Below are 26,291 nucleotides of genomic sequence, written 5' to 3' on the forward strand. Positions count from 1 at the left end.
GGTTTGGGGGGTGTGTGTTGTAAGGAAGTTAGGACAGACTCCATGGATAGTTAATGACTGCAGCTGAGATTATGGCAGGCAGAGAAGAATGTTTGGCGTGTGGTCTCATTACCCTTTTGAGCTTCCAGTTCAGCGCCATGAGGCTTTCAACTTAAAAACTGTAATTTTAGATGAAACCGTTACAACACCACTTTTTAAATTTGAATTACTGCTTTAGGTTTCTCACTACTCTTCCATAAACATTGAAACGTCCAATGAGTCTCGCAACTGAGTCAGTCTGATTTAGACCTTCCAGTTAAAGGAGCGTATTCAGTGTAGTGTTAATTCTCTGCTGCAAGTGTATTTATCTGTATCGTATCTCACTTTGCTGCAACAGCACCAAGGGACATCAGTCCTGGGCATTGTAAGAACACAGTCCATAATCTAAAGAAATCGTAAGACAGGGTGAGGCCACCCAACTCCAGAAAGCATTCTATGAGTAGAACCAACTTATATGGATTCCACACAGGCTTCCAGTGTCCAGGTACTCTTATCCCAACAAGAACAGGAGAAAGAGTCACAGTACAGTTTAGCACCCCAAGCAGCATCACATCACATTGTCTATAAATGACCAGAAGGCATCAAACAGCAAAAAGATTTGCTCCACTCGTGACGTTAAACTGATGATAGAGCATATAATTATTGATTTCATCCATTTTGTTTGAGGGTTTTTACAGACAAGTGGTAAGACTTTATAAAGTCTATTTCATCAGAGATTTTTCACACTAAAAAAAATTCTGAAAGAGTTAGCACTTCAAGTTTGTTTTTCTGTGGTTAGAACAATCTTTCTCTAGCTGCAGCAGTACTAAATGGAGATTATCACCATACCTGGTTTCTGAATCTATGCCCATAATTCATGGATGCCAATAAGAGTTTTCCATTCTCCAGGGACACTATCAGAAGGAGACTAGCTAAACACACAGAGCAGAACTGGGAGTCTCAAATCCATAATCAAATATCTAGATTGATTGTGTCACTTGCACTTGTATTGATTTCAATTGGAGCGGCTGACCCAAGGGAATAATAAAAATGTGGAATAAAACTGATTTATGAGAACAAAATAAATCCTTTTGTGAGTGGTAATGAATTGGTACTATTTAACCCTTTCAATCACAAAGAGAGAACACTATTTATTTTTTCAGAACGCTGAGTTAGCCAAAAGAAGTCATATAAAAAATGTCAATACTGTCAAATGCCATTACACTTAGTTGTAATACTTTGGAAGGAATGCAGCTCTAAACTTGATGTAGGATTTTTACTTGACATAAGACATTCTTTAGGCTTTTCCAGTCACCTTACATAAGGCGTCATAAATGATGCACTGGTAGATTGAAGAAACCACAGAATCACTCAGGTGAGTGTTTGTTGTACCTACAGAGAAGCTGCCTCTAGCCTACACAGCACAAAAACATGTAGAGTAACATAAACAGCCATATCAAGTGCACACAATCATCCCTGTAAAAGGATGACTATCATAGTATCTTGATCTTTCCGGTATAGCACTAGAAAGTGACTTCTGATTTGATCCCTTCTACAGTTCAAACAAAAATTTCATCGGAGCTTACAAACCCCCAGTTTTCATCATGCTTTCTCTACCTGCAAAAACAGATGGGTTTTGCATTAGTCTCTAAAGAGAAGCGTATTGGTTTGAAACCAACACATCCAAGTATCCAAAGGCAATCACTTCCTCCGTGGAAGGCTCTAGTCAGATTATAGGTATTTTGTTTGCATCCTGTATTTACATTGCTGACACTACTCATTTTGTTTCCAGTGTCATACGTTGGCTTGGAGGTTTTTTTGCATTTAGGATTTACCACAGATACCTAAACACTGTCACGGTAGCCTCCTTAGCCTTCACGTGGGTTAAAAACTCTGGAAGACATTCATTAACTAAAAGACTGTTTTCATAGGAGAACTGATTGGCAAATTCCCTTTTACTCAATAGTGTTTAGCAGAAGCTATGTCCAGGAGATTGCTATTATTCCCTGGACTATTACAAGGGAGCAGTAATGCCCTCAGAGACCATCCTGCTATTGGCAGTCACTAGGAATTTCAGCCTGCTAAGAACTGATAATACATTCCTCACAGAAAGGGGGTTCAGCCTCACGTATCTGCTTTATCTCATGCAAACCAAGAAATTAGGCAGTACAATATAAAAACAGGCCAGTGTACATGTGACAAAAACATAACCACGTGAATAGAGAGGTGCAGAAGATCAATTAAAATACTATCTGCAGTCCAGTGCTAGAATCCTCACCAAAGAGATAGTCCGATGTTGAAATTAGAAAGACTGTTTTATTTTGCTTTCCTCTAAGACATCAACACCAAGGAATAGAAAAGCAAAGTGTATCTGGTGCTGAAGGAAACCATGCTAGTAGATGGTGTATTGTGAAGCTGTTCAAAATGTACTGAAGCTTGACTAAACATTATCCAATAATCATCCCAAAGTGCACGCAAAACTATGAGTTTTCTAGCCATGCAAATCAAACTTTAACTGGCACATTACTCAGTGCCAAAATACCCCGAAGTCCTGCTCTAGTGAACAGATTAAACATGACTATTTGAAAATAGATCACCCATCTCTTTTTTTTCCCCATCAAACATCTTTAGTGAATTTTATTAGTGAGGTCTGTAGCTAAAACTAAGGAGGTGGATGGGTAAAATGAGGGAGGAAGGGGATGAAATTTGAAAAATCTCCTACTGCCATTTTTGTAAAAGGATTTTTCTCACAAATATTAAAGCACATAAGAACTTGTATCTATTGTCAGCTGTGGCATGCCTATCTGTAGCAACTGTAAATGCAAATCTATACTTAGATATTTGTATTTTCAGGTAATTATGCAACAACCACATCTAAAATTCACTATGAAAATTGGGCTAATGAGTTAGAATTTTTTTAGTAATTTCTGAAACATGTTTAATTCTCAGAAATTCTGTCCTTTTTAAATTGTCAGATCTAAATGTTAAACACTTATTTTCTTCTGGATCTTTGAAGATAACATCCCACAGGATTTTCATTCTCCATTCTCAAAACAGGCTAGAAACTTTAAGAGGCCTCAGCATTCCTCTCCTCACTTCTAAACACTCCCTATTTGAGTTCTGATTGAATAGTGTTCTGAAAGCACCTTGAGCAATCAAGATTGTAAGAGGAACCTTCTAAGAGAAGCTAAACTCATAGATGGTCTGTGTTTCCTTTACATATATATTTAGTGAGTATTAAAAGATTAGGTTAAAAAACTCTAATGTATATACGCAAAAAGTCAACTTGTTTATAGATGTAGCTTCTTTTTACCAGAAAACACTATATTCTGCCGTCGAAATTCTCCAGTTTGCCTCGAGAATGCATAGGCTGCAAGGAAGCTTTCTGGCACAGTATCTCTGTCTAAGCAGAGTTATCAGATGAATAATTTTCCCTTTACAAAAGTACCAGATGAACTACAGAGCTGAAAAATAAGAACCTCGGATGATGTGTCAACAACAGAAGTTACAGAAAGTAAAAAACCAAACCAAAAGCTGAAAATAATGTACATTGATTTCTACATTCATGAGCAACAAAGAGTTCTGAGTATAACCCTGCAACTTCGTGTTGTGAAACTCCCTAAGGACAGATAGTTAATTAAGGATTCTCTCTATGTCAAACTTGCATTCAAATGCATCACAACATCCAGGGGACTACGGATTTGGATTCATTTTGTGCTAATGCTGTCATCTGACACAGGTAGGAAGATAAGAATTTCCTCCAATTCTCTCCTCTGGAAAAGAGGTAATACCTCCAGTACAGAATCCCTCCTATCCCAGAACTTAATTTCAGATATCCAGATGCAATTAAAAATGACCCTGTACTTAATCTAAACCACCCTGAGGGTAAATAGGGCTGAATGAGGAAACTACTTGAGGGAAATAAGCCTGACTCTGTCACCTTTCTTTCCCCCTCAAGTCCTCTGAGAATTGGAAGTGTATCAGATAACGAGGACTTTTAACTCCTCTTGAAGAGAGAAAAGCTGCTTGTGATCTTGTAATATAGTATTTTATGCCTTGGACTAACCAATTGCAAACCAAATTCCTCTTTAAGGCTTCTTCCAAGGAGGCACCAGGACATAAACGACTCGAGGCAAAACAACTTGTCTGCAGGAAAATGCCTCAGCACTGCAGGATTGGGACAGAGCCCTCAATTCGTAAAATCCTATTTGATCATCATATGCTGTTTGCTGGGAACAAGCACTGCTCTGGAAAACAAACCTGTATAGATGAGAACGGTGAAACAGACTCAGCAAAGCTCCTTTCTGTTATTCTAACAAGTTCTTTCGAAAAGAAAGATTTGAAAGAGGAAGTTGAATTAGAAAACAAAAGCAAACTGATACAGATATTTCTCTCACACACATTGTTAAAGCAGGGTGAAAACATGGCAAAATCCATCATCAAATATCAGGCAAAAAAATCCAAACTATCCCCTGCTGATCTACATTTCCACTTGCAACTCCAGAGTGACCTTTTCAATCAGTTTATGATAGTATTTCTGTCTCTTTTAATTTGGCTATTCATAAATGTTGACCAGGCACATACTATTTACTAAGACTCTGCCATGCCAGGATCTAAAAATCCAAAAATATTTATCATGGGCAGTATCAGAACTAAACAGCAACAAAAAAAGGCAGGACATGCAATATGAAACATTTATAGTGGATTCAAAAGTCAGGAATTTAAAGAAGTCTGGACAATTAGAACATTCTGTCTGGCTTTTATGTGTTGCAGTGTAGTCTTTACTGCTGTATTGTTGTTTTTACTGTAAGAGGATAAATATTTCACACCTCCAAAAAAAGACCACAGCAACTTTAAATATTTTCCAGATTATTTAAGATGATCTGGCCCCATCAGAAAACAGTCTAGAATGAAATACAACTTATTATAGTAAGGAAATAACCAATAAGCTCCCAGGCTGCTCAGTATAATTCCTACGAGTTCTGCTTATTTGTAAAAACAGCAGGATGGAAACTTATGAGGTATCTTAAACAAGTACAATGAGTGGCAGGTCCCTTTGGTGGAAAAACTGTATGTAAAATACTAAGACAGAGACACGCATATGTGAAATTTGGAACAGGACAAAAAGGAGCCAAGGCTGGGGACATCTACAGAATATTCAGCATGAGATCAGCTGGTGTCTCTGAAGTGTTGGAATAACAAGCTCATGACAGAGAAAGCATTAAGTTACACATTATTTAAACACTTGCCATGTCATCAACCTGCTATCTCGACGTACCATATGCTATAGTAGGGCACTGATAAGATAACAGCACATCAACAGAGTTTTGCAATATACGTTAGGGATGGTGGTGTAAAAATACAGAAATACAACATGCATCAGAAAAAACTGTGCTCCCGTAGTGGTATCCTTTGCCCTGTCCAGGGGCTATACTTAGGGAGAAGGATTTCTGTGCTTCAGAAAGTATCTCATGAGTCCATCCCTCAGAGGCGTAACATCTCTTACATAAAAGAAAAAATAAAAGAAAATGCCATGGATATATGTGAGGTTTGAACATAGACCCTCCAGGTCCCGTGTAGTTAAGTACAGCTGAAAAAGACAGTGATATAATGAATCCAAATCTTTGATCAAACACAATAACCCCCACATTACCAAATTACAGATGCCTCTGCAATATGCCCTGACATGCTTAAATATTTATTCAGGTTTCTTTAGCTTCAACTCTCTCTAGTTCTACTTCATTTAGAAACAGATATCAAACTAAAGTAAATAAATACTAAGTTATTATTGAAGCATTGCCAAAACCTGTGATTTTTTATTCATAATAACCTATATATCTGACGAGCTTTTCCAAAGTAGCTCTTGGCGTTAGGTAATTGAGTATCCCTACTTTCAAATAAAAACAGGCTGTGGCTGGAATGACCCGGACAGACAGTCAAGCAAAATCTCCCCCTCCTTTATAAAACAGACGTTATTCTGACATCTAGTAATCTTAGAAGTGCTTTGCAACGAAACACAGTTAAACTCCTTAATAAGGGAAGGGGACTGCGCTGTTTGGGAAATTATATGTTTGTCTATCAAAGACTCATATTCCTACCAGCAGCTTGAGGTTTTATTAATAATAATAATGAATTCAAATAAAGATTTTTTTCAATTGAGAATCATACACACAAAAACTACAAGGTATCAGTGTGCTCACTGCAACAAACCCTTGTTAGGCAACAGTCGTCAAAACCTATTCACTTAGGTGACCTTTCAGATCTGAGATCTAAGATCTGTGTCCCAAGCTCCCTGAACTGACAGCTTAACGCGCTGCCGAGTGGGCCACCAATTCGAGCAACGGCTGCAACTATTTTGGTGTTTATACGCAGCCCTTCTAGGTGAATTCCAGCTTCAATTCTCACATTTTAATCCCTGCCTCTTTAACAGACGCTGCAGCAAAGGATGAAATACAGTTGTTCATTATGTCAAGAAAATACCAATTAGCCATCAGACAATTCAATAAGCTTTGTGTAAATATAGTGAACAGATGATGTCTTATATAAGTTTGATGAATTAATGCTTAATTTCCTCCCTGCATACCCCCAAAACAGCCAGCATAAATGTCAATTGCCAGTGCTCTGACTTCTGGGGGGAAACACTATTTATTTAGCATTGCAAAGCAAAGTTTCAGCAACAGTGAACAAACGTAATGAAATTTTCTGGGTTCCATTCCCCAGTGATTCTTTCACCACCACCCGGCTCTCTTGAGTTGAACTAACATAGCAGGCACTTTAAGTCAAGTCTTATAATTGCTTCCAATTTGCCTGTTTTGCTTTTGGCAATTAGCAAACTGAAATGTTATCATGAAAGAGTCCATCTCATTTATAAGGCCAGGTTTTCCCTCCACTAAAATATGCAGGCACTCTGTTCTTTATTACCAGCAGGAGATAAATGGCTGGTTTTCGTTGCTGAAGAATATATAATGGTTAAAAAGTCACTTTTTTCCTCCAGCTCTACATAAATCACAGAACTAGTCAATATTTAATAATGCTTGCCTTGGTCTGGAGTCCCTTGATCACCCCTGTCATGTGTAATAGCTCCCTCTCCGATATCTTTGACATAAAAGCCCAGCTTTACTGCAATACTAACATGTAGAGGGTCATTACGGATCGACATTTACCTTAATCTGTGACTGCCAACCATGAACCGATAAATTCCAGCAGATTCCACTGGGAGAAATCAGTAAACTTCTCAGTGGAAAGAACTGAAGGAAAATTCTGCCGAGAACAGAATACATTTTCTACAAGGGCTGCTCTGCAAATGGGTTCTGACTTTTGAAAGTTCTCTAGCCGCACAGCTTTGCAACATTTAATACCGTTTTGATGGTTTGAGAGACGGGATGACAACTGAGGATGACATGACTTCGAAAGCAAGCAGAAATTTTCTCTGCAAAAACAATGCAAGATTAAACACAGGGGGAATATGGCTTTTGCATTATTCACCCTGCTGCCTTGGCGGAAATGGCTCTGCTGTCACCGGTCCAGCCAAAATGTGGCTCCTTTTTTTCAAATTGATCATCACTCCTTCTCCTCATAATCTTACAAGTGCTTCACGGCAGAATACATCAAAGCCTTCATTGCATAAAAAAGGGACACAACAGCCTTTGTGAGGGGTCAGCTGAGACTGCCTACCGCAGGTTAACACTCTTCAATGGATGTGTCCCTCCAAACGGCACACAAACAAGTTCATTTACACACTGCTTCGGAGAGGACAGCAATTACAGCGTGCACGTTCTCTTTACCACCGATACTGGAAACAACAAACCGTTCTCATTCTAAGTAGAAAAAGGCAAGTTACGAAGCCATCAGTGATTCAGTTCTCTATCTCTTACTGCGTTCACAAGACCGATTAAATTTGCGTGCAGTCCGTAGAAGGATTAAATGTCATCCAAACATTATTTTCAACCACAATTTTGTATTGTAAGAAAACATTTTTACAGTTGCCTGATGTCAATCATGCTATTTAAAGTGCACTAAAAATTAATGACAACATTGCTAGGTGTAATCCATAAAGATTATTTGTGTACAATATTTTGTTATTTATTATACCTTAGAGTACGCTTAATAGCTCAAATTGACATATTAAATACTCACACGCATTTTGAGAACATTCACTTTTATTCACTGCCCAAGTATTTTACATTTTAATAATGATTAGAGGACACAGTGTTTTATGTTCAACTGAAAAATATGCTTTCTGTGTGATTCCTTTGAAAAAACCATCCATTTACATTCTTAAGGCCTTACACAGTCTTTTACGCAAGGGCAGTAACATCACCGTCTAACTCAACCTGCTCTGATTTAGCAGCATCCTTACCAAGACCCTGCTGCCGTGTTTAGGTCTAAAAGGCACAAGAAAAAAGAAAGCACAAAGCCAACCCACAACGTAAACCAGTGGAAACAAAACCAGCCCACGATACAATGAGGTTTAACAGATAACCGATACTTTTCAGGTTTTTATATTGTATGGTGGGTCTCTTCGTTAAAACAAGAGTCGCTTTTTCTTTCCCTTTCTTCTTTTTAGGAGTAAGTGTCTGATTTCATTGCACACTTTCAGAGCTAGCTGGCTGTTTGTAAGCCTTACATCTTTACGGCAGCTTATATAAATTTCAAATATACCCACGATCACCCAGGTTATGAACCAGTCTCACGAATGGCTCCCACTTACATAAGCAAACCAACCGAAATTTTCTGAGTATGGCTTCCTTATCTGAGTGAAGGTTGTGAGATAAGACTCCATGTGTATATCTAGAGAGTAAATGAGTGCACAGGGCTTATCTTCATTTGCCAATTTATGTGTTTGTTCAGATGTAAAAAAAAACCCCACCATAAATCAAAGCAGCAGTTCTTAAAGAATAAAATTGATAATTCTAAAATAATCAATGGCGTGTCAAAAAAGGCAGAAAAATCTAGTGCCAAAGGAATCTTTTTTAAAAAAATTGAAACGGACTATCAACACTACCATTAGACTTCTTATAAAGGGAAAAAAAGAATACCTTGATCAGCATAGAAGAGACCAGTGACAAGGACTGTGTAGTTCAGTTTTCCATTAGGTTTATTCGGGGCAAGCCATTTTAATTGAACTTCTCTGGACCCGCCAACAGTAGCAAATACATCAACTGTTCCCTCAGGGGAAGCCTCCATGGTCCGAGCTTCTACCTGTAAGTTCAACCATGAGATCGAGGTTTGTTGCTATAGTTTACAAACAGAGGAGGAATGAGAAATGCAAGATTTCAAGAGAAGTTATTTATTTAGAAAAAAATGTAACTAACACTGCAGGCGTCCTAATTTTTTAGCATTTTACTTTCCTTTCATCTACATTTGTTTGAAGCTGTCCAGCAACTAACATACTTTATACAGAGACCCCTGTAAGGAACAGGAAATCAATACTGGAAAAGAATGAAAGATTCATTTCTCGAAAACACCGTCGCATCTCGTGTGGATGAATGATCTCAGCATAGCATTAGTGGAGGCAACAGCAACAGAAGACCACCGATTTTTTAGTTTCTGCAGTTCGAAAGACAACTATGAGGAACATGTGTGCTGTAGGAAATTACTAGAGATATTTGACAGAGAAAAAATACCCTTTGCCAAATATTGTTTGCACCTGTACTAACTTCTAATTTCATCTAAGAAATTTAGGTTCCAATAAAAAGTAGATTTTTAAGAGAAAACAAAATATGATAAAAGAGCTGGAAAATGTAATCAATATGAAAGATTTTAAAAATATAAATAAATAAATACTCATTCAGTATTATAGAAATTTAGTACTTAAATTTCACAACCTGTAGTAAACACGCAGTGCTTCGGACAAAATCATGTGCCATTATGTTATTTATGGCAACAGGTTTGTTCCTCATACATTATTTATTTGGTGTTTTTCTGAGGTATATGATGGTTTCACACCTTTCTAAGAGCCTTTCAGCTGCAAGTTAATGGGAGGGAAAATAAATGCTATTTTGAATCTGCCACACCTGCTCCATCATCGAAATAACCAATCATATTTTATTTATGAATTCTTTACTTTTTAGCATGTAAAATTCAGAAAGCTTTCTGTGTACAAGTGTCGGGCTGTATCTTTGATGTGCATCAGTATCTCTTCATGTGCTTCTATATTCACACGCTGTATTATATTTAAAATCGGTGTGCAGCTGCAGTAAAGTCAACAGGATAAAGTACATGCTAACAGATAAACAAAGGCTTCATGGATTTATTGGATCAGTGCCACATTGATTATTTGGATATTTCAGGCAAAAACATCCTTACTGAAGAATTTGACCAAACTGTGCTTTCTCAACTAAAATCACTTCCTGTAAAGTTGTGCTGCTAAGTGCAGGTACTCTGATCTCACCACATCAGGAAGATGGAGAAATTAATATCTTTTTCTACTGAAGAGGATTAAAATATGCATAAAACCGCGTGTTTGTGGCAATTTGCACCACATCTTAAACAGGTGCAACAGCTGTATTGTCTCTAGTTTTTTCTTTATGGCCTGCTGTTCTTTTCAGTATAAAAATTATTGAAAAGCTGTTTAGAATCAGTACCTGTAGTATCCTCTACAGCTACAGCTCTGCAGTGTATTTTGAAAACAGTATTTTGTGTAAAAGACGTACATTCTCTATATACTTATTTTTCTAAACATTACATACAATTCTGTGATATTTTCAGATGTGCTTATTTACAACAATAAAAACTACTCTGCTATCATATATGTAACATTAAATCACAGGATTGGAATAATAACACTTGAAAAACATTGTCATCCATCTAAGATTAAAAAAAAAGTACTAGCATAAACATAAGATAAAAACCTGACATTTAAGTTATTAGCAGTAGGTTGAGATGACAAATATTCCATGTTGATAATTTTCATTTATTTACAAGATATCTGCAAGGGCTAACACATTTCAAAACCAGCAGAATTTCAGATCTCCTGGATTCCTCTGAAGAATCCATTGGAGGTTACATTATTTCTTGGTAATCTGTATTTTTATTCCTTTTTAACCAACACAAATCAATTAGAACAGACACAAAAGCAGTATCTTGGCTTTAGAAGAAAGAGATTAAAATTTAGCATTTCTTAATTTACATGTTACCAATTTGCATCTCACTTGAAAATAAATCACAGTCACTGAAAAATGAACGAAACAAAAACTATCTAACACAAATAAAAAAGTTATTAAAACACAGTAACTGCTAATGCTCTCATAACTGATGAAGATTTTCAAAGCCACCTTTAGAAACATAAACTGGAGAAATCCCATAGTTAGGATAGTCACATAGCGCTTGTTCATCGATTAGGGCATATTAAGCACAAGATCAGCGACGAAAATAGCTGGGAGCGTGTCAGTTTACTGCTGGGAGATGTTTCACATACTGTTTAGGCCAGAGGCAAACCATTTGGGTTTACTTATCCTTTTTTTCTTTTTAAGTGTTGCATTTATTTTGTAATTGCTATAAAAATCTCCCCAAAACTAAAATGAAGATGCAATGCTTTAACTTCCTGGCAGCACTTAGGCGAGCCTAAATAAAGACGTTGTACTTCAATTCCTGTGATTAGAGATGGATCACTGGCTTTGGAAAACAGTTTGCCTACTGATCATGGGATGCAGATGAGTATCTGCTACAGCAACCCTTACTTTGAATTGTTTCAAAAGTCAAGTTACGAGTCTGCAGTACAGTGTAGATGCGAAAAAAGGTATTTAAAATACTTTAAAAACCCTAAATACTGCTGTTCTGCCCTTTTTGATGCCCATTTGATAGGACAGTAGTACTGAAAACATACATAATTCAACTGCATGCAAAGTCTGCTAACAACTTGTCTTAAACATCACTAGTAACACAATGCATTAGGTTGTTGCACATCGAATACCTTAAAACAAGCTTTGCTTTTGGGGTTGCCCTGGTTCGAGCTGAAACAGGTGAGGCTGTAAAAAATCTACAAGAAAAACTGGCAAAAAGCCATTCAAGCTTTTAAGAGTAAATATCCTCCAAAGTAGAGCAGGCTATGAAATGTTTAATGGTTATAAAGACTCATCGCCTTCTACAGGTAGACAATGCTACCAGCATTTGAAAGAAAGAAATCTTGGAAAGAATATTGGAAATGTGACTATCAAATTATATCATAAAAAAAAACAAAACAAAACCCAAACAACCTGGAAGGTCTTTCCAGAGCACAATACAGTGATATTATAGATTATGATGGAAAAAGCAACAGAAAAACATGAAAAACTCGCAAATATTCCTTTTTTTCCCTTTTTGCTTCCTTTTCTTGTTACCAAAATTCAACAGAACAACATGAAAAACTCCCAAATATTCCTTTTTTCCCCTTTTTGCTTCCTTTTCTTGTTACCAAAATTAAAAGTGAACACATAAAGATGAATTAAACAAATATTCTATCTGGATTCATCAGTTCAGCTATACATTTAAAAACCTTTAACGAAATAAAAAAGCCTTGGAAGGCTTGTTTTTCATATGCCACATTTAATATTCCTTAAAAAATGAGGTGTTGTACAAGACTGTTAAAACAGGTCCAGCATAATATCTTGATCCCGTACTTGCATTCAAACGTAACTCTTTCTTTATATACATCCCTACAAATCTGGCTAACGCAGATCTGCACCTTTCAAACATATTAACTCTGCTTAATTTCAATAATGTGTATTTCAGCCTCCAATTCTGCCTTTCTTCACTGTATCTATGTTCTGCTTTGGAATGGTGCCTAACAATGACCTATCAAATCTTCAGCAGCTCTTAAACAGGATTTTTTCTTAAATGTCACGTTTTGCCAGATGGGTTAGGACTGACCAGAGTGAATAATCACCATTTACTCTGATATTCACTGTCATCTGACATTTATTACACTCCCAGAATGCAAATTAAGGTACTTACCAACGGACCCAAAGCACAACCTTTTGCGGTACATGCCTGGACTCTGAAGGAATGCAGACTCCAAGGAGCAAGTCCAGAAGCATAACAGCTTAGCTGTGAGGAATTTTGCATGAGGACACCATCCATATACAATCCGTAGCTAGTAATCATACCTATAAAACAATGTGATAGCACTCACTTAGCATCTAAAGAGCGACGGGGTTTAGAAGAAAACGAATGCTGCAGACATTAGGGTGGTGGTAACAGTATTTCAGGTTACCGATTAGCAGGTAACCCTGTAGCAGGATTGTGTATGCAACACTTCAAAGAAACATACTCTCCCATCTTTAACTGTTGAAAACCTCACAAGAGGATTGCACCTGCTGAAAAAAAGTTATGCTTTTCCAAAGATTACTCCTTTAAGAAACGGTGATCTACAGTACCACTGAAACTCAGGCCAATTATTACAACGGGGCCGATAACTACAATAAACGGCAACAAATAGTTTTGTCGCACAAAACATGACTGACACTCACTCTTGTCGATAATTATCTCAGATTTTCTGCATTTTGCCAACAAACCAGATACTGCATTAATTTTGGGTGGAGGGGTGGCGTGGTTGGAAAACCGTTCTCTAACAAAATATTATGGGTTGCTGTTTCCTTCTCAGGATGCTGTAGAAAAAGTCCTGAAGTGAACTATTCCTCACTAAAGAAAGAAATCCTATTTGCAAACATTAGCAAGACTTTCAGACAGAGGAGAGAATGGTACTGATGGTGTAACTGGCTAATACTAACTCAAAAATTGTCGGTGATTGCTTATCTCATTTATAAGGAAATCTAAACCTCTGTTCTTCCAAAGGTGCCTGACAGGACAGCATGAATCCTGTACAGACTACACACACACAGAGTTTTGAATTTAATCAACTAATGACTGAATTTTACAGATTTGCTTAGACTTTGGAAGTTTAGCTTGCAAAGGAATCCTTTTTCCCAGGGCTATTCCTCCATCTTTCTTCTGAATATTTTCCTTTTTAAAAAGGTATTTAAGGGTGAAATTTGAAAGCCAATAAATGCAAAGCTATAGGATTCATTAGAACTGAGTTCAGTTCAGAGGACGCGTTCTGATCTTCCCATTATAGAAAACATCTTTGTATTGTAAAAATGTATCTTGGCTCATCATTCCTTCTGTTAAAACAGGATTGTTTGAAACCACATTGAGGAAGATCCTGTTGGAAATTGAGATTTTCCCCTCTACTGAATGGAGAAATGCTTTGTAAATGCAAGTGTATACACAACTGCTTCAGCTGAGCTTTGAAGAGCTATACCTCACAAGATTTATATGCTAAGGCAATGCAGAGCTGAGTACGGTGAAGCGATTCACAGACTCCTCAATTCTTTTCTCTTCTAGAAAATCAAGAGGCTAAACTTGAGTCAGACAGAAGAGACGTGTGTGTGGGAGGAAGTCCTGGTAAATCTCACACTATCAATCCTACCACATTTGACAGGTTTCCTAAAGCAAAAATCCCTTGGGTTTCCACGTCTAGTTCCCTGTAAAGCAAGGGCATTAAAGCTTGGTATTTGCCCTACGCTACATAAACAAACTATATTATATATATTAAAATATGGTATTTATCTCAGAGGAAAAAATGTGAACTCTGGCATTAAGGATGTTTCTTTCAGGAAAAAAACCACCAAACTCCACAACTCTGAAGTACTTTAAGTACCCACACCAGGAGCACAAACCCTTTAAAGTAACGGAGAAATCATCATTAATTCCTTTGATATTTATAGTAACAGCACGAATCATAATGAGATCATTTGATATTAATGTGGGTGTCATAGGTACCTCTATGGGATCCCCAGCGTAGCTCCGTATTAACTGGACCATTCTTTTAAAGTGTTGCTAAAAGCACAGCCCTGTGCAGCATCTACACGGAGGAGCAGCTTGCTGGTCAACACTGAGCTTTTGTGAGTCCTGCCAGTACTGTCAGGGAATAATCATCTCTAATAAGCTGATCCATTATCTCTTGATTTTAGTACTGCCTTATATGACTGATGGACTAAACTACAGAATGAAAAGAACGGCAAAAACTTCATTTCAGAACAAAGGGGCTAGTGGTCTGACTTTGAGATGTAAAGCCATTTTTTCTAAATTAGGCAAGAATTCCTTCTGGCCAGGGATAAATAACTTTGTCTTACTAACTCACCGGTGGATGTTTCCAAAGCATACTGAGACAAAGCTCAAAGCTGGCCCAGAGTCTACGTACTTCTCAAGATTTGCTAGATATTCCTAAAGTCTTACCATCCGTGAAAAATTGAAGAGTATAGCACATTTTGGTGATTTACGAGGCTTCAAGAGTGGCATGTGTCACCATGAAAAGATGCAGTTTCTTCATAATTATAAAGTCTAGGGGGCTAGACTAAAACAGAGTTTCACTGAAGACAAAATCTCTACAGACCACAGTACATTTATGTTTCATTTTTTAAAAGAATTCCAACAAGCAAACTAAGCTTAAACTGAAGAAGACCACACACTCTTCCCTTTTCCTTCCTCCTCTCCCCTCCCTGGGTAAGACCATCTAATCTGTCAATTATATTCCAGACATTAAAGATGAAGAGAGATTTTGAATCTAAAGTGTTACAAGCACTTTACTCTTAAGGTATGATCTAGAGGTCAAATCTTAAGCAAACATACTTTTACCTACCTCAATTTCACTGACTACAAACACAAGCCATCTCTCACAAGCACAAGGATTTGCAGGAACATGTACTAGATTAGTTCACCGAATAATTTTATAAATCAGTTTTTACTCTACCTGATGTTTCCCACAGAAATTCCATGTATCCTTGGAAGATACAGCCCAGATCAAGACCTGATTTTGTCTGTATCTTGTACACAAGCAAAGTGAATTTTTTGAGAAGGGACCATCTAAGGAAAATTTTCAATGATGAAAAGAGACAAGGTCACTTTTTTACGTGAACGGATTTTAAAAGAGCAAACCTCAAACTACATTGCAAGACTACAATGGATATGTTCTGAAGAGTATATGTGTCTTTACTGAGGCCACTGGAACAGTGAAGGCTCAGAACATCAGAGTATCTGATGCCACAACTGAATGGTCAGTATCTACGTATGTGACACGTATGTGACAGAAGTAGAGGAGGGTTCTGCTGCAAAGTGGCACATGTCTGGAGCACATCCCACCAACCATTTTTTGTCAGTTTGAAAATAAGACAGAAGAAAACATGTGTATTACAATATTCAGCACATCATCTCACAATTATCTTTTGCCCACACCTGGTACATAAATGACACTTGTGAGGCAACTTTCAACTGAGAATCAGGTGTAGCACTGCCCATTTTCTATGAAATTAAGATTTTCCACAAAATAATGTAATTTGGCCTCAAATTACACCAAAAATGGAGCCCAGAAATTCAGTATCCGTTTTCGGGTAACATTAGCCTTTGACATCTAGAGGGTCCCTTATCTCAAAGCTTGATGCGCCACCACCTCCCCCTCCCCCCCACAATGCACCATCTGTATGAAGAAGCCAAGCAGCCTTTAGCCCAAAGAACTACTAAGGAGATGACAATTTAGGATATGCAAATCTTCCCAGGTCTGAGGTTTCCATCTGAAACAAAGCCAAGTTCAGCAGTTTCACAAAGTATTACTTACACCTACTAGACTGAAGAGCACCAGGTCTGAACCAATTAAGTCAAAAGTGGAAAACTGTTTCTATCTTTTTGCACAAAAAAAAAAAAAGCTACATTAGAAATTCTGACTATGAGAATACACCAGTAAAATGCTGATGTAAGAAAATTTAGGGAAAAGTCCCTTCTGCTGGTCTGTCTCATATTTCAGTCTTCTCAACTATGATATTTATCAGCCTCCTATACAGTTTTAAAATACTGACACAGAGAGAGATTATAAATGACGTGGCCACTAGGCAACCCAAAAGATATGCTGAGAAGGAACAAAACAAAGTCACTGAACAATGCGAGCTTTACTGATTGAGCAGTGAAAAGGTTCAGAGCTGCTGCTTTTTAAAATTCTTTTTACGAAATAAGGAAACAGATGGAAACAGGAAATCAGAAAGAAACAGAACGGGAAACGTTGCTATTAGTTATATGATCTTTCTGAACCTCCCAAAAGAGCAGGGGAGAAAAAAGAAGAAAAATAAGAGAAAATTTGTGTATCCCTTCTTGACCATTGTGCAAGTGTGAGCATGCTATGGTGAAAAAAGAAAGTCCCTGCTCCCCTAAGGCCCTTCTGGATGCCAGTGCTCATGAGACAGGAGTTCTTCCACTCTTCAGTACTCAGCAAGAGCTCACAGGGGGAAACCAGCAGCCTTTCCCTGCAAGGCAGGACAGTGGCAGCTGACTTTGCTAAATCCCTTCCATCAGTTCTGACCCTAAGGAAAAGAACAACACACATGGTATCCACATGCAATGGTAGCAAGGGGAAAATACTCCACGGGCTTCAAATAGCTTGAAGATGTGAAAAATATCAGAGAATATTTTTAAAGGGGAGAAATACACAGAGGAGGCCTACACAGGGTGTAGACGTGGACTACAGAGCAGTAAGAAACACAGCAAATTTGGTAATTAGCTAAGTGCATTATTCAAAACCCCAGTATAGAGGAGAACCATGTTTAGAGGAGAACCTCCAGTTTCCACAGATGAAGGGACAAGAGACAGAAGAATGTAATTTATTTTATAAAGCTCCCCTGATTCTTATCACATCTGTTGCTCATCCAGTTCAGATTCACAGCTTCCCTTACAAGCTGTTTATTGGATTTCATAGAATCATTTAGGTTGGAAAGGACTTTTAAGATCATCAAGTCCAATCCTTAACATTGCCAAATCCACTAACCACCACAACTCCACATCTTTTAAGTACTTCCAGGGACAGGGACTCCACCACTTCCCTGGGCAGCCTGTTCCAGTGGTTCACAACCCTTTTGACAAAGAATTTTTTCCTAATATCCAATCTAAACCTCCCCTGGCACAACTTGAGACCATTTCCTCTTGTCCTGTCACTTGTTACTTGAGAGAAGAGTCCAACCCCCACCTCACCACAACCTCCTTTCAGGTAGCTGTAGAGAGCGATAGGGTCTCGCCTGAGCCTCCTTTTCACCAGGCTAAACACCCCCAGTTCCCTCAGCTGCCTCTCAGAGGACTTGAGCTCTAGACCCTTCCCCAGCTTTGTTGCCCTTCTCTGGACACGCCGCAGCAACCCAGTGTCCTTCTTGAAATGAGAGGCTCGAAAGTATTCAAGGTTAGGTACAGGGGGACAATCACTTCCCTGCTCCTGCTGCCACACTCTTGCTGATACAAGCCAGGATGCTCTTGGCCTTCTTGACCACCTGCACACACTGCTGGCTCCTATTCACACAGCTGTTCACCAGCACCCCCAGATCCTTTTCCATTGGGCAGTTTCCAGCCGCTCCTCCCCGAGCCTGTAGCGTTGCAGGGAGTTGTTGTGACCCAAGTGCAGGAGCTGGCACATGGCCTTGTTGAACACCATTCCATCGGCCTCAGCCCATCAATCCAGCCTGTCCAGATCCCTCTGTAGAGCCTCCCTGCCCTCAAGCAGATCGACACTCTTGTCCAACTTGATGTCATCTGCAAACTTACTGAAGGTGCCTGAACAATCCCAGTTGTTTCCTTTTAAATACATAGGTTGCTTGTTAGAAGATCCTGTAGTAAGTGCAGTATTACAAAACACAACAAGCAAATTTAGTAATGTATTTCCACCTTTTAGTTCCTTTAAAGGAAGCTTGTGGAAATTTATTTACCAAACTATAGCTCTTTTTCCTGAGCTGTTGGTATGCATATGTAAATATATGTATGCATATATTTATGTTTATTTGATTAGTTAAACCACTCTCTAAACTATTTGGATTTTTTCCCACAATGCAAGGATAACAGGATTAGGCGCTGATAGGAGTTACCTGTAAAAACCACCCATTTCATTGAGAATTATTCAGATATTAACCTCTAAGCCACATACATGGCCTTCCTGCTTTCCTTCTTCCCTTCCTCCCTGCATCACCCCTTTTTCCTTTTTCCTCCCTCCTTTGCCACAGGCGCTGGTGGGATGTTAGAAACAGGGTGAGAGGGTTTTCTAAGGGGGTAGGAGGCAAAATCTTCTAATGTCTCCCATACAAAGAACCGTATCAAATGCATTATTTAACAGCAGATGACATACTCCTACTTCTTTCTAAAAGTAATGTAAGACCTTGCAGAATATTACACGCACGTAGCTTTACAATTGCCAATTTTTCAGGAGTCATATAAAGTCCTTTGTAGTGAAGTTGTACAAGTAGGATGTTCTCTCCCACAACGGAAAGTGGGGAAAATCTTGCAGGCGAAAAGTGAAATTCATGTGAAACCACTGTGAGAAATAATTATTATATATCAAGATGATAAGCAACAGAAATGTCTTTCTTCATTGGCTTTAAATGCAGTGATTTTTGCATAGCAACCTCTGCTGTGATTTAAACTGTTACACGCGTGGTAATACAATCAAAATGATTTCCAAGGCCATATGACACTGTGCCATATCATTAGAAAAGTGAAATTTATCCAAAAGTTTTACAGTGGATATTTCACAATGGAAAGCATTTTTAAACAAAATAAAGTGTACTCTCTAACTTCTAGAGCCACAGAAACACACACCTTCAAGATGACTGCACAGAACACAAAAATAATCATTATGACATATCAATTAATGTAAAAGACGTAAATGTTTTGTCGGAGGGTGAAATGAACATCCTAGACTGATATTCTCTGAGAATAGTCAGCTTCGTCAGCTCAGTTGTCCTGGAAAACATTAAACAATGAGCTGCAGTACACAAGAACTATCAAAAGGGAGCACTTTTGAGCCACTGAAACTGCACGGCAGGCTGAAAACCAATCTCCTAGCTGCGGACAATGATACTATCTCAGGTATTTTATGTGCTAAAATGATCATTAAAAATTAAGCACCACATATAAGCTGCCATTTAGAATATTAATTTACCTTTACTAATCATCTTTTTAACTTGAGGCTAAAAGAGTTCACTTACCATTCGGATACTCAGGCTTAGTCCATGAGATGTTAAAGGAGTCAGATGAATATGACTGGGCTTTTGGAGCAGCAACACCTTCTGGTGTACTCTCATCTGTGAGAGCCCGGCTAGCTTCGCTTAACGAACATCCACCTCCAGTGCAAGCCTTAAAATATGAATCAAAACCAATAAACATATTTCAGTGTAATACCGGTAGTTTTACCAATGATTTTTTGGTAAAGTTTTATATACACTTATATAAAAGTATATAAAGTTTTATATACACTTATACACTAAGTCTGTGGTTTTCAGAGAAGATACTTTTCTTAGCATAGATTTGTTTACCTCTTTTCTTAACTAACAAGATGTGCTACTCATGATACTTAGTTTATAGGTGTTACATAGCTAAAACATTATAACAGTGTTTAACTTGCAGCATTTTGCATTTGATTGTGAGACATAATAACAATTAGATTTCCACTGCTTTTGCAGCTGCAGTTAAAGAAAATTACAGTACTCTATATATATCATTCACGGTGCAAAACTCTTCGGGAATTGACTTAAGAGCACTCACAAGTTCCAGGCACAGAATAGACGAACTTGCAATGCACTTAAAGAATTATCTCCATGAACAGTTATTGAGAATAAAATGCCGTTCTGGCAGGCCGGCATGCACTTCGCGACAGCACACAGAGCGGTGTGCAGATGCAACTCAAACAGTGAAAAAACGCTCTACTATAAATCAATATCTATCAGTTATTATTACATGTTTATGAATAACAAAGTCAAACCATTGGTATTTCTGTTGCCAATAAATAAGAGATTGTTTACACGAGTTTGAAATTTTGCTGAATTATGAAACAATACAACGTGCAAGAAAATGTGCCTAGCAACCCATGTAACAGGCTTTTGAAGTTTTATACACAGGAATGTCAAGACTACACAACTGTGGCCCTTACATGTGCTGATTTTCCAATTGCTTGCACTAAGATCAATGACAAAAGACAGGAGTTCTTAGAATGTTTCAAAAAAATACACAAAAACATATGCACTCTGCAGTGGATTTAAAGATTTTTGTTTTAGGGTTTTTTTAATTTTATTGTTTAGCAATAAAATAAATCAAAACCTGAATTCAACAAAGATTCAGATTCAGACATATTCTTAATTAAAACTTATGGGATCACTTATGTTTTCAGGAGTCGCCCATGAGCTGAAGCGGACAACTAGCCTGCTCTGGTTCATCAGTACACAAAGGAAAAATAACTTTACTGTCTGGATCTCCAGGAACAAAATGTTTCTCAACCTAGTATATTTTATGTGAAAGGATTAGCTTCAATTTCCCACTTCCCAGTCTGTTTTAAATCAGAGAGCAGTCAACATATTTCCTACCCCACTCCAAAAGTGTATAAAAGCCCCACAGGTAAAAACAAGAATGTTTGTAAATGAGAGGCAATCTTATACACCAAGATTGTTTTGATTTTACTGGAAATTACACTCCCAACACAACCACAGTTTCGGGAACATCTGAAAATGGCATTTACTTTAAATATAAAAGAAAAAAATCATCTTAGACACATACTCAGATAGCTGTTAGCATCTTGATATGCAAAATATTTAAAAACATCATCCTTCCAGCAAAGGCAGACTAGTCTTCCAATGATTTCACTGCTACTGGCTTCATGAAGAAGCCAAAAAAGACCAGCTCTGGAAGTCCTCTTCCTTGTATTTTCCTTACTGCCTTGCCAAACAAGTTCCATTGAGCCTTCCTCAGCAGTGGAGAACACTTGAATTCAAGGGCTTGGTAACAGCAGCCTTCCTGGTCATTTATTTCTGGAATTTCTTTAAGTTAAATTTTTGTATCTCTGAAACTTCCTGTGGAATGAAGTTTCTGGTTCTTTTTACGCAAATCAGTAAAAGACAACTCATCTACATTCTAAATAGCAGGATGTATTCCAGCAGTGTATCCAAACGGACTGGACACTGCTAGAACTCTGGGAATCACGTCCAGTCAGAGACGCTGAAAGGCATGAAAACCTACACCTAGACCAAGCCTCAGTGTGCCACTCCGAACTTCACAGAGAAACAGATTTGAGGCAAAATTTGAAAAATGCCAAAGCATCTAGAGAGCCAAGGGAGAGATATAAACCACATAAGGACGCCACACAAAGATCCTCCAGCCAGCACCTGAAGAAAACCAGCCATGAGGAGACACTAGCTTAAGAGTTGAATCACAAAAGCACTCGAGGCACACAAAGGGGTGCGCCACCCCAGCTGCTAAACGCAGCCCTTCAGCTTTTCACTCGCTTTCAGACTGGCCTGGCTCACAGCCACCCAGCCTAGAGCACGCCACAGCAAAAGGAAGTTTCTTTGCACTAATCCATGGAGACATGACTTTAAGACTTCTCAGCTGACTTCTGGCAACTAGCATCAGATCTGCTCATAAAAGCTGTTGCCCTCATTTACTAATACAGTGGCAGTTTTGGAAATTGGTAACAGCGTACAAAGGTAAACTGTTTTGATGTACCTATATCAACCTGTCATGCAAAAGCTAAAGCCAGAAGCCAGGGAGATGCTGAAAGTTCTGCTGATGAAGATCCTGACTCCTGTTCTCAAAGCTGCAACTTTTGGTAACTCAGCTTCCAGTTTCCCTCATAAACCAAAACCAGTTTTGCATGGATAAAAACAAAATTGGTATTACCTGTGAAATGTGGGAAAGAAAAAGGTTCTAGCCAATAGTAACATTTCATTGTAACCAAAACCAAAAGGAAGCATTTAGTTGAGTTTCCAGTGTTGAAGGTATTTTATTGTTGTTTTTACTTTAAAAGTTTTATTAAAATTCTGATGAGTGAAACACTAAATATTTCAATTTCTTTCCAGGTGTATGTGTTTGATTTGGGTTTTTGGGGTTGGTTGGTTTGCTTGTTTTTCTTTCATCAAGTATAACATTTGGCCATGCTTAAGATTGATAACTTCTAAATCTCTAATATTACATTCTTAAACTAGTCTGACAAGTTCTAAATTGGGTCTAAATGTTTTAAGAAAGGATTCACACCCCAAAGATACTGGGCATTTCATGCACTTTTAGACTTGCCATTTTCAAAGCTGCAAGGACATTTATCTCTTCTAACACAGATCATTGCCTTTTATCCAGGTAAATTTGGTTATCTTCATCACCACAAGAAATTATTTTTTCTTACTTTCCAGTTACGACTGATGCAATGCAAATATCGGAAAGCACCAAGAAATGAGAAATAACATATAAAGATCAAAGATTCCTAAAAACGTGTTCAGTAACTTCTAGGAAAGCTGTACACGCTGACAAAGTGAAAGCAAAGTCCACACCACACTTCTTTGTTTGAACCACATCCCAAGGCAGAGCTACCAAGAGAAGCAGTCCCAGCTGCTCTCCACATCCCAGCAGTATTAATTCTCCCCGAACCTCTCTGCTTGGTGCCCACCTGCGCCCGGGCAGGAGCAGAGAAGAGCTGTGGCACAGTGAAGGACAGCACAAATTCTGTTCAAGCCCTGCCTTCGTTTTTGACATGGTGCTCTTTTATATGCTATACAATTTACCATGCTGAAATATCCGGGCACAAATGAATTAATTTCAACATGAATCTAAGCTTTAATTAGACCGAATATCCTTGTGTTTTCAAGTTCAAGTCAGATCCTTATCATTACCTGAAGGGAGTTTATTTTTTGTGTTATAGTATTTAGAACATTCAAGAGCATGTTAAGAAAAAATGAATGCATACCCCGTCTACATAAATGTAAATTTATTCATAATCAAGAGCAGAATATTTTTCTATGGCATTTATCAAAGCAAATATCCTTATATAGGTATTGTTATAAAATGAGCTGTGTGCCTAAAACAAGGGACGACCCCACACTTTTATGCACATATTTTCAGGTTTGTTTAGTGAGCTGAAGCTATTCTATTCCATCACAAAATAAAACCAATGATAAAGAAATGCAATGAAAGCACCAAGGTCTTTTAAAATGTTTTGAATAAACAAACTGCTGCTTTACACTGAACTCTTTTCCTCTCTGCTATTTCCTTCTACATGCAGATGTTATGAAGAAAGAGAAAATTATCATGATGCCAAATATGAAGGGCTAATATTTTCAATCATATTCAACATTTTCCTGGGGCAGGAGACATTATTTTATTTATTCTTATATTTCTGGTCAATTTTTCATTAGATATCATCCTGCTTATCCTTGAAGAAAAACTGTATTTAAATTACACATTTTTTGAGGGCCTGTTTTGAAACAAAACACCTCCTGCTGTTCGGGACGGCTCATCCACCTTAGTTTCAGAAGGAAGAAGTTAAATGAAGTGGACACATGAACCATTAAGTATTTAAGATGTTAACAGAACCAGAATCATTTTCACCATTTTACACCTCTACTACACATCTTTAAAACTTACAGCTAGTTTTATGAAGTATTCAGTACCCGGGAAAAGCTGCTGAATAGTAAAATCCCGAAAAAGTTCTGTGCTGTTATAGATTACATTCCACTTTGTGAAATTCTGCTCATTGGTGGCAATATAAATTATATAGCGATCTAGGATTCCATTTACTTCTACTGGTTCTTTCCATCTGCAAATAAAAGCAAAATATGATTAAGACCAGCAAAGATCCAGACCACAGTGAAAAATGTAAGGCTTTGTTCGGGGGACTTTGTGGGGTTTATTTTAAGAATGTGAAAAATAGTTCTGCGACCATAAAAATAAATCTAAGGCAAAACTCTAATGCTGTGTTTGTACTCAACAGATAAACGATTACAGCAGCACACAAAGCAGGGGCTACAAAATGGGCACATCACCAGGACATTTCCTGCACTGAAGTTTGCAGAGGCTATGCCCATATGTAGGTTATACTGATTGCGTAAAGACAAAATGGAAATTAAGTTGGCAAGTGATAATCAGAAGGTTCACAGAACCACTAAACTAATCACTTCTATGCATTTAATCATAATAAATTTAATTTTATGTCACAAACCCTTCCCCTGATTGAACTCACTGGAATTCTTGAATAAACTGATGCGCTATTGTGTTGTCAGGAAAGAAGAAATCCTTACTTACTGTACGTATATCGTTCTAGAATCCAAAACTGTCAGGACCGGGGCATCTACGTGAGATGGTGGCAGCTGTGCTGTAAACAAGGTGACCTGGGAACTGTTCGTACAGCCAGCAAGCGTGCACGCAGTGAGCACAAACTGGTGCGGCGTAAAAACTGCTAAATCTAGGGTGAAAAAGGAACATGAATTTACCTTGTGGATTAATTTTACCTTGGTTTTCTGCAACTTTCAGACTTCAGAAAATCAAGAGGAAGAGGGACCTGTATCTCAGATTTGTCCAACAGGAGTGAATAGGTGCAGGTTGTTTAATAGCAAACAGTTGCAAATTTTGACAGCTCCTAGGTCTGCGTGGCGCGCTTTGGTGGAGATGACCCGATCGTACAGTACGGTTACGCTAGAACGTACACCACCCAAACAACAAAGGTGTTTGCCCCTTCAGTGCTACACACTACATCAATTTGCTAGTGGCAAATGAACACCTTTAAGATGATTAAATTGAATCAAATTAATGGAAAAACAAGTACAGGTTCATTAACACGGACAGATCATATTTTTTTTAAAAAAAGAATATGCTATACGACACGTGAATGTCAAGCATCAGTACATACAATGATTCACTCCACGCAGATTTCACTCTAGCCATGAACACAAAGGAAGCTCATTGTTGCCACCACTCAATGCGGTCTGTTCTCTGCCTGCTTGTCTTCAGCTGCACGAACGCCAAACATTTGTAAAACGTATTTCAGCAAAGACAACCTGTCTAATGCTATAGAAAAACAACTGTTAAATGGATATTTATTATGAAGCTATCTTGAGTTTCAATTACTGCAGAAAACGGTGAATAAAATGTAGCATCTTTGCTGACTAAATATTCTAAAAGTTCTTTAGCTTCATATATTCTTCCCTATACTCATAAAAGAAAGCTTGTCCAGAAAAATCATAGCAGGGAAGTAATGCAGACATAATTTTCTAATATTTTTCTTTTTTTTGTTAAAATAGAAATCACAAATTTTTAATGACCAAATCCCCTAAGGAATTTACAGTTATGTTTCAGCAACAATGTAAGTTACACAAGCAAAACACACGATACAGAAATGCCTTTTTAATATGCCAAAGAAGTTATTAGGGTTTTGCAAGACATAACAAATGCTAGTGTTTTCAGAGCCAAGTAATATCAAACTATTGTTTTGTACAAAAATATTTGTGAGTACAAATTCAGAA

General features: G+C 37.9%; 1 protein-coding gene across 1 annotated transcript in view; it reads right to left on the reverse strand.

Moving 5' to 3' along the window:
• LOC104501823 (usherin-like) overlaps positions 1–26,291 on the reverse strand; it is a gene marked incomplete at both ends in the record, with an annotated part of 125,941 nt that overhangs the window by 46,000 nt on the left and 53,650 nt on the right. The window contains 5 exons of the mRNA XM_010145701.1: positions 9,057–9,219; positions 12,952–13,103; positions 20,004–20,151; positions 24,418–24,589; positions 25,075–25,234. Of these exons, the coding sequence (XP_010144003.1) occupies positions 9,057–9,219; positions 12,952–13,103; positions 20,004–20,151; positions 24,418–24,589; positions 25,075–25,234 (795 nt within the window). The remainder of the gene's footprint in view (positions 1–9,056; positions 9,220–12,951; positions 13,104–20,003; positions 20,152–24,417; positions 24,590–25,074; positions 25,235–26,291) is intronic.

Source organism: Buceros rhinoceros, unplaced genomic scaffold (assembly GCF_000710305.1).
Source record: "Buceros rhinoceros silvestris isolate BGI_N320 unplaced genomic scaffold, ASM71030v1 scaffold7561, whole genome shotgun sequence".
In the NCBI taxonomy this organism is placed as follows: Eukaryota; Metazoa; Chordata; class Aves; order Bucerotiformes; family Bucerotidae; genus Buceros; species Buceros rhinoceros.